Source organism: Anopheles cruzii, unplaced genomic scaffold (genome assembly GCF_943734635.1).
Source record: "Anopheles cruzii unplaced genomic scaffold, idAnoCruzAS_RS32_06 scaffold00789_ctg1, whole genome shotgun sequence".
Taxonomy (NCBI): Eukaryota; Metazoa; Arthropoda; class Insecta; order Diptera; family Culicidae; genus Anopheles; species Anopheles cruzii.
The window spans coordinates 1-8,608 of NW_026454376.1; the positions used below are offsets into that span (position 1 = coordinate 1).

Below are 8,608 nucleotides of genomic sequence, written 5' to 3' on the forward strand. Positions count from 1 at the left end.
TCATAATATCATAATCCGAACACCAGCGAAGGGTGGTCAATACATTGGCATGCATTTGAACTTGAACCGCGGAGATCACGTCACGATCGCGGTTGCGAGTGTAAACAAACGATCGCAACAGCTGCTGTCAAACGGCGCGGAACCAAAACACGGTGCGCGAGTGTGCGTGAGATGATGATCAATCTACGCAACGCGAACGCGACGCGTGCCGCGTGACGTCATCGGATCATCTCGCGCGGCGGCCTCGGTCGTTTCTTACCTCCTTTCTTGAAACCTTGAAATATTTGCCACAGACTCGGACCGGGCAGACTTTCGTACGGCTTAGCCGAGGCCCACTCTTGATCGGCCAGCGATTCTTCGGTGGCAACGGCGGCCGGCTGGGCCTGAACACTGCGCCACCGCACTGACCCCGCTGCTACCGAGCAACGGCGCCACATAACGGTACCGAGGGAAGACAACATTTCAACACACTGACGAGCGGATCACAAGACGAATCGATTCACGTAAACTCCACCGCGACACTGACTTCACGCCGCGGCTGTTGTGGAAGAATCATCAGAAAATTGTGTCCGGTTGTTGTGCGATAACAATAACGCTCTTACACCAACACCAGCCGCGCGAATAGCCCTGCATATTAATCTAATGGGTAATTTTTTTGTTTTCGCTAGGTGCATGCGTGTGTGTGTGCCGGTTACATCCGCCGCTGTTTACAATCGATCAACACAGAGCCGACCAGTGTTCGGTGACCTTGATTTGGCTCTGGCCACAATTTCTGTCTATTAGGCCTCGCAACGTAGAAGGTGGTATGCGTATGGCCCAGCACTGGTTCTACTGGTTGCCACACACTTCACACCAATGACCGGCCGACACTATCTAATTGTGGGTTCATACGTGTGGTTGCGATAAATCGTCTCCCGGCCGGGAACGTCGAGCAGAAGGCATGACTTGCGGATCCACGCGGATGCAGATTTGCACTCAGCTGCCAGTTATCTGTTTGCCTTATCATGCCAATACCCGATTGGGTGTAATCTCACTTTGACAGCGTCGCAATATGTCAACAGTAGCTACGGACCTTGGCCAACACAGATTGAATTTGGATTAGAAATAGTAAATCGTTTATTTCGCTCAATCTTTGACATCCTTCAGCTCAAACTTCAGGTCCGTCGCCGGCACATTCACTATGCTGGCCTTGAACTTCAGCTCGCCATAGTTCCACCGGATGTGGTACTGGCGGATAAGGCGGGACACCAGTATCTCCATCTCCATCATGGCCAGACGGCGCCCGATGCAGGTGCGAGCCCCAAACCCGAACGGCATGTACACGAACGGGTGCGCCTCCTTCGCACTCGGACACCCGGATGCGGCCGGACCGGTCAACCAACGCTCGGGCAGAAACTCACTTGGTCTAGTGAACTGTCCTTCCTGGCGCTGCAGGACCAGCTGGCCCATCCCTACAAGCGTCTGAAGAAGAAAGATCCAGTTAGTCCAATCGGCGTAACCCCGATTCGATTGTGGCTTACCCCTTTCGGGATTTGGTATCCCTGCAGAACGAGATCTTTGCCGGCACAGCGCCCGTTGCCCGACGTCGGAGGGTACAGTCGAAGCCCTTCCTTAATGCAGGCCCTCAGATACGGCATATTCTTCATGTTCTCCGGCGTTAGATGCGACGCTTTGTCGGGCAGGATTTGACGCAACTCGGCCCGCAGTTTGTCCTGCTTCTCGGGACTGTTCGCCAGGCAGTACAGGACACCGGTCGATCCGGATGAAGTCTACAGGGACCGTGTGAAAAGGATTAATGAAATGGAGCAAACGGGAACCACCCCCGCCGCCAGCTTACCGTGTCCACCCCAGCAAACAGGCTGTCCAAGGACATGATAAACGCCGCGTTGCGATCCACCTTCAGGAGCTTCTCCAAGATGCTGAGCGTGTCGGAACTGGCGCCCGGATTCTTTTCCATCCGCTCGACGGCTTCATCAATTTTGTCGGCAATCACACTAGAGGCGGAATAAACGACATCCTTCATTAGGAGTACCTTTTTGGGTGGCCAACGTCGATCGCTTACTAGTATAGCTGATCGAGAGTACGCATCAACCGATAGAAGCCCGGTGTTTTGATCTTCCTCCACATCGAGGGCATAATGTCTAGCTGGAAGAACAGATCCACTGCGTCCTTCGTGAGCTGTCGGGGAAGTATAATTAGGACCCCCAAACTACGCTCTATATCTGTCCGCAATACTTACGGTGATCAGCTTGCTGACTTCCGGTGTTTGATCCCGGCTCAGCACACCGAGCCGTGCGTCCAGCACCAGCACACCCATGGTTTCGAGGGCCCACCGGTTAATCCACTCGTTGAAGTTGGCCGGCAGCTCGTTCTTCTGATCGCGTAGTTCGTTCACACTAACAGTCGAACAGTCGTCGTAATTATTAAACCTTTGCGCTTCCCTTTCTCCGTCCCAGCCACTTACATGCCGATGAACTCGCGGGCCACTTCGTCCACCTTGTCGATGTACAGTTTAATAATCTTCGGCTGCAGCATGATAGGATTGACGATCGTGCGCATATTATGCCACGATTCACCCTGCCTGGAAGAAACCGTGATCGGATTGGTATTGGGCCTTCTGGGCCAATTGACCACCACCGCGACCGGTTACTTACTCCGCCAGCAGACCTCCGTAGCCCTTGAACCATTCCGGGCGCTGCTGCTTGCGGTAGTACACGAACGCATCCATCCCGGTACGCCGGGGCCAGGGGCCCTCGGTCCGGAACACCTTTTCAAAGTCCTCCGGGACGAAGGACATCACGATGTCCTCGCGGCCGAACGCTCCCCGAAACCGCATAATGGGACCGTACAGCTCGCGCATGCGACAGTTGATGTCGTACAGTGTCCCATCTTTGTATTTACCTAAAACAGTGTCAAACTTGTGGCTTGAGTAACTGGCCAGCACAGGGACACTACGCCACCCTTACCGAACGGGCCGAATTCCTTCAGGAAGCCAAACAGCGTCGGTGACGGAAGTTCGTCGAACGGCCGTGCGTGGTCCCACTCCGGATCCCGGTCGCTAAGCTGCCCCTCTCCGGCAGCGGCAGCTACCTGCGGCTGGGTGCTACGCCACCGCCACCACTGGCCACCGACTACTGGCGCTACGCAAGGCCGCACCCGAAGCGCGCCGAAGGTTATATTTAGCATCGCGCGCGACGTATTGCGTTAGCACCGCGAGCGATTACGGTGGATACTGACCGCGATGTGTGTTCATGGGGCCAATTTTTTCCCTGTTATTAGAGGCCAGATTGTTGTGTTGGATGCATGCCGTGTGTGTTTTGTGGTTGTGGCATCGCGCCGCTATCGATTTGGGGCTGTATTCGTGGCATGGTTTAATGTTTTCGGCAACGATGCTTAGCGCGGAATTAGCGTGTCTGTTCGGTGCGTCTTATGGGCTGGACAGCGGCTCCGGAAGATTAGATTTGGAACATGCCGCACATGCTTGTGTGTGTATCGCAAGCGGGGTTAACGTGCCGTGGAAGTAAAACTCGATTCCCTTGACGTCTTTATTAAAGGGCACAAAATGAATTTAGAATCAAAACTGGTTGCATGAAGCATGGTTTAATGAAGATGTATTGGTTTCAATTTTTGAAACGGTCGGAAACGTTCTTTTTAGGAATAACCTTCGGAACACATTCTTCATTTCTACTCGTATCTCCAGTGTTGGCTCTAAAACGCTTTCCGCGGAGCAGGCTCTTCAGTTTAGCGACTAGCCAAAAGTTATATGGTCACGAAATGATAAAGAAAATTAGATGTAAAAACATCACGAGGAAGTTGAAGCTGAAGCTGACGACGCATTACGCATAACGACCGCTTCCCGGTATGTTTTGGTCGCACTCATTTTACTTCCTTCAATGTGAAAACCATCCCAAAACCCTGTTTAGAGATGGGAAACGAAACCCTGGAACCCAACCGGTTCCGAACGGATCGCAACAAAACATTGGCCCAACTGCATGAAGTGAATCAGCGACACGCGATTCAGCAATGAACTCGCGCAGCGCAAACAGAACAGCGTTTACGAAAAATGATAAATTATCACCTCGTTCCAATCGGCAGGCCCAGCTTTGTGTCACTCCGTTCCCTTCACGAAGTGGATTGGGGGCGATAAAGTTGCTCTGGAGTTGCTCTGTTGTCCACCCGGAGACTAATAGAATCGGTACACTCTGGTTCAAGCGAATCGAACCGCCAGCTAATCCGCCGTGACGCCGTGGCTCTTCCGCGCGCGCGGGATGACGCTCCACTTTAAAGCGACCAAGCCGGCCCAAGTCAGCCTTCCGGCCCAAGCAAGCACGCGGTCATCAGCGCCGAGACCCGCGGCACCTTCGGTGCCATTTTGATTGATTTTTCAATTACTTTCCTCTTGCTCGCCGAACAGGACCACCGGAGTAATGTGTTCCTTTATGTGCGCGCTGCCGGAGTCCGCGGCCGTGGGGTTTTTGATTGGCCCGCCGATCCGACCTGCACCCTGCGCAATCAAGCAGAACGAAATGGACGAGCGAATGGAACGAGAAAGTTTCCAATTAAAACGTAAACACAAAAGGAAGTCGTCCTCGGGATCCGCTCCGAGGCTCCGCTTCTTCCCTGCAGGGATCGCTTCGCTCGCAGCCGGGTAGGGAAAATTAAACCAATTAACGGTATGATTCATCAAGAAAGCTGACTTCCCAGCGCGGTTCTTTTGACGGTTTACCGCGTTCCTTTCTCTCTCGGGTGCTCTCTCTCTCTCTCTCTGTCAGTCGACCCGTTTTCGGCCATTTTAGTAAAGTTCGCCAACAAAATGGTGGCCCGATAGGATCGAAAGCTATCTCGCAGGTTATAGTGCTAAGCAACTGCGACTATCTATCACCATCGCTTCTAGGCGCTCATTAGCGAGTAAAGTCGAACCAAACGTTTTGAAATGGCCCCCGGGCCGCTAGCCTTCTGTCACCTGCCGCGGGCCAGCGTGCAACGGCGGTTGGCGGTTATGGCCACTTACCTAACGAATGTCTCAACTACTAAGTGACAACTTTCTAAAGACATCAAACCCGGCGGCCGGTGACCGGTGACAACACAATTTCCGTTCTTCTCCGACATGGCGGTGGGGCACGGCGGGGCTGTTCGGCACGACGGTGCACAAATAATGCTATAAAAAATACCTCACCAATAATGAGCCGAGTTAAGATCAGTAATTATTTAATTACACTCGGCCAACGTCATCACAGCGCACCGCAGGACATCCGATCGATGTAACATAATCTTAACGGTAATTGGCCTCTGTCTGGTGTCTGGTGGTAAGTGAAGCTTGTGCCGAAGTGCCTTCGGCAAGGAGGAAGGTAGCCGGACCTTCAAGCATTTCCCGCTCCCAGCAGCGATCGGTTCGCGATGTGATCAACCCTGTGCGCGTTATCAGGTGCGAGCGATCGGCACACGGGAACGAAACGGCGTGCTAACACACTCGAGGAACAAATTTATTTAATTAAATTCAGAAACAACACATCGGCAGTACCGGCAGTGACAAGTCAACTTGCAGAAAGACGAGGCCCTGGGCCCTGGGCTTGTGATGGCTTCGGAGCATCGCCGGGCCCGTTGACAATTCACGGGCGCCGGCGATCAAGTTACCATTGCTTTCAAGTTGGAAAAAAGTTGTCTTTCCGAAAGGTGACTGCAGTAGGCGTGGATGTTACCCGAACCCGCGTTTGATCATAAAGCTATCACAGATAAGATTGAAGTGGATTAAAAATATTTAGATTAACATTTTAGCAATTCTGCACAGCTTATTCTGGCGTTTGTGTGAAAACCACTGACATAAATGCTAAAATGACTTAAGCACATTACAACAAATGTAAAGGAGATAACATAATGACACCAATGTTTCACCAATAGGAACAGCCGGTGCTACGAATAAACGACTTTGGCTATGACATATTTGTATCTATGGCCAAACCATTCTCGAGTAGCCAGCATGGCAGCGTCCATTTCCTTTATGCTCGACATCATATATTACACCACCTTGTGGCCGGTCAAAAATGGTGGCTCGTTAGCACAACACTGGACCATCTGCCACCGTGCCCTGATTTGACACATAAAAGCCCATTCCGTCAGTAAGGACAAACATCGGCAAAACGGGCAACCGGTGTGCCGGGATTCATTACCATCCTCCAAAAGTCAACCCTGCGGTGGCAGCTGCCGACCGGCAGACATTCTTCCTGCCAGCAGGACCCTGAAGAACCGGTGCCGTAACTTCTTTTCAGCTCGTAGGACTTCTGTAGCGGTCCATCCCGTCCTTTGTCCAAGCGGATTGTTCGCATTGTGCCACACAGTTCTGGCCACCAACCAGGACGTGCCACAAACAGGACGTGTCCCGCGTGTGGGGTTGTCCATGTTATCCAACGACAAAACCTATGCTGGAGTTGCCATCAGCAATGAGCGAGGTACCGACCGACTAGCACCCCGGAAGATTAGGCAATGGTCGACGGTAGCATTACCGGGAAGGTGCCCGACGCCGCAGGACCTTCTGGCGACGACGAGGCGCTTGAGGGACTGGCGTTTTCCTTGCCGAAGGAGTTTTTCAACTCAGCATAAGTAAACAATGTAGGGATTTTAATTAAATAAACAGAAATGGCCCTTCGTTTTGCTAATTACTGTAAATAAAGCTCGAACACCGATGATCGAGCCGCCACTTAGACGCTCCATTGCGTCGACGTCCCTGACGCTCGGGGTTTAGTGAACCGTTTTATGCTGACTGGAGAGGCCAATTGAGGCTGGCTTCAAGCGCCCATGAAAAGAGTTGCCCGCCTGCAGCAACTCTCAAGCCCTCAAGCGCACACTCGAAGCAGTTGCGAAATAAATGGCGCAACAATGGGGCGCCACTAATTACGCCTCGAACCCGAACACAAAAGCCTTCCAAGCCCCGCCAATCGGGGGTGGCCGATTTATGCTCTTTTCTCACTCACCACTAATCGCCCTTAAGTTGCGCACGCTTGAAGGTGCGAACTACAAAACCTTTCATCATTTAATTATTTTCGCAAACATCGCACCCGGCGGCTCGGTTGCCATTTTCCGGTCGACCGATTCCAGTGGGGGGCCTGTCCGCCCGGGGACCGCGTTGGGGCGTTGTATAAATTAGCTGCAGCACTGCTCACAATCAAATGCGGCGGCCCCGGGTGGGCGATGTTAAACTTAATCAAACATGGATGCGCTCCTTTAATTAACGCAATCACGCTGCCGGAACTAATCGTCGACGTCGTTTCGATCACGGCCCGTTCGGGGGTGTCCTCGCTCGCTCAGTAGCCGGGCCCGGCCCACCCCTATGCTCGTGCCACTCGCGCACAAGAGATAAGAAGACGATGGGGCGATGCGCACGAAACAATGAGCACAATTTATGCTGCTCCTCGACAACGACGACGACGACGGGGTGACGGGGGTCCGGAAGTGTGGCAACATAAATATCACACCATTTGGCACCGTTTCCAGCGCATCGCACGATCCGGCGTGCCGACAAAAAAGGTGGCAAGACCGGAAACATTCAGCAAATTAAGAGAAGCTCGGAGCACTCCGGCTCGCACTTTATGTTCGCCATTGTGCCGCTCAAAACGTTTGCCACCCAGGGGAATAAATTAGAGCAGCGCCGCTCTGTGAAGGAAGTCGCACCCCGCGCCACAATGATAACACATAAATTCATGAATAAAACAAAACAAAAAATGGCGTTGAATGGAAATTGCGGCCCGTGAATTCCGGCAGCCTTTTTCGGGCCGCACCGACACGCACACGCGCGAGCGCCGCGGTTTGCGGTTGTGTAGAGAAAAGAGTTACATTTTCACCCACGAATGGAAAAATAAAATGCCATATTGTTTTGCTTAATAATAGGTTCGCGCACAGATTTATGGTGGCCATTTTCCAGCCGAAATAAACTCGTAATCAATAAATTGTGCGGCGCGAGGCTTGAGAAGTAGCGCCCGGCGAGCCTTCTTTTCTGGTGGGAAATTAATATTTAACGACAAGCCACGCGAACACCAAAATTGTATAAATAAAGAAATAATAATTGTGCGCGACGATCGTGAAATTCGTGTGCCCGTTAAAATTGCGTTAGTTGCGTTAGAAAAGCTCGAGGCTCGAGGCGCAACAATGTTTCAAAACTGGGCGCGCTTTGCATTAGGCGGAAGAAGCGCCAGAACGGTCGAGGAACCCCGTTTACTGGCAAACCCGTCGCCGCCATGAATTACAAATCTTGAACCACCAGACGCTCAATTAGGACTCGTAATTCAGTTTCATTAAAACATCATTCCGAATCATTCCAAAACCCACTGCACTGCAAACCGGTCGCAACCCCTTGATGAAGCTCGAGGCTAGAAACTAGATCACCCCGCTCGTCGTTCGTTAGCCCAAGGCGCGGTTAGCTGCTTACTCCAAACGCCCGGGCGTCATAAATCAAACCGCCATTCGAGTCCCCCGGGCCGGTCCCTCGGGGCGGGGGTATTATTGAACATGATAGCTGACAATGATAAGATTTATGTTGCGTAATCACTAGCGTGTTAGCGTCCTAATAAAGCCGCGGTCCTCCGGGCGCTGATGCGCCCAGAATGTTACACTCGGG

The 8,608-nt window shown here is 52.3% G+C and overlaps 1 protein-coding gene across 1 annotated transcript; it reads right to left on the reverse strand.

Annotated features, from left to right (window-relative positions):
- Nucleotides 1–1,125: 1,125 nt before the first annotated feature.
- LOC128276237 (cytochrome P450 CYP12A2-like) lies at nucleotides 1,126–3,186 on the reverse strand. The gene is made up of 8 exons (XM_053014709.1): nucleotides 2,967–3,186; nucleotides 2,655–2,901; nucleotides 2,465–2,581; nucleotides 2,240–2,396; nucleotides 2,063–2,178; nucleotides 1,838–1,994; nucleotides 1,521–1,769; nucleotides 1,126–1,461 (listed from the first exon to the last, which is right to left on the reverse strand). The coding sequence occupies exons 1-8, from the start codon at nucleotides 3,184–3,186 to the stop codon at nucleotides 1,126–1,128; spliced, it is 1,599 nt and encodes a 532-aa protein (XP_052870669.1).
- Between the last annotated feature and the right edge of the window lie 5,422 nt (nucleotides 3,187–8,608).

Bases quoted from the DNA above. Each gene is read 5' to 3' on its own strand.
- LOC128276237 (XM_053014709.1), bottom strand. From the start codon at position 3,186: ATGCTAAATATAACCTTCGGCGCGCTTCGGGTGCGGCCTTGCGTAGCG. The intron at 1,770-1,837 runs GTAAGCTGGCGG...CGGTCCCTGTAG, and splicing joins TGTTTGCTGGGGTGGACACG to ACTTCATCCGGATCGACCGG. The intron at 1,462-1,520 runs GTAAGCCACAAT...TTTCTTCTTCAG, and splicing joins GATACCAAATCCCGAAAGGG to ACGCTTGTAGGGATGGGCCA.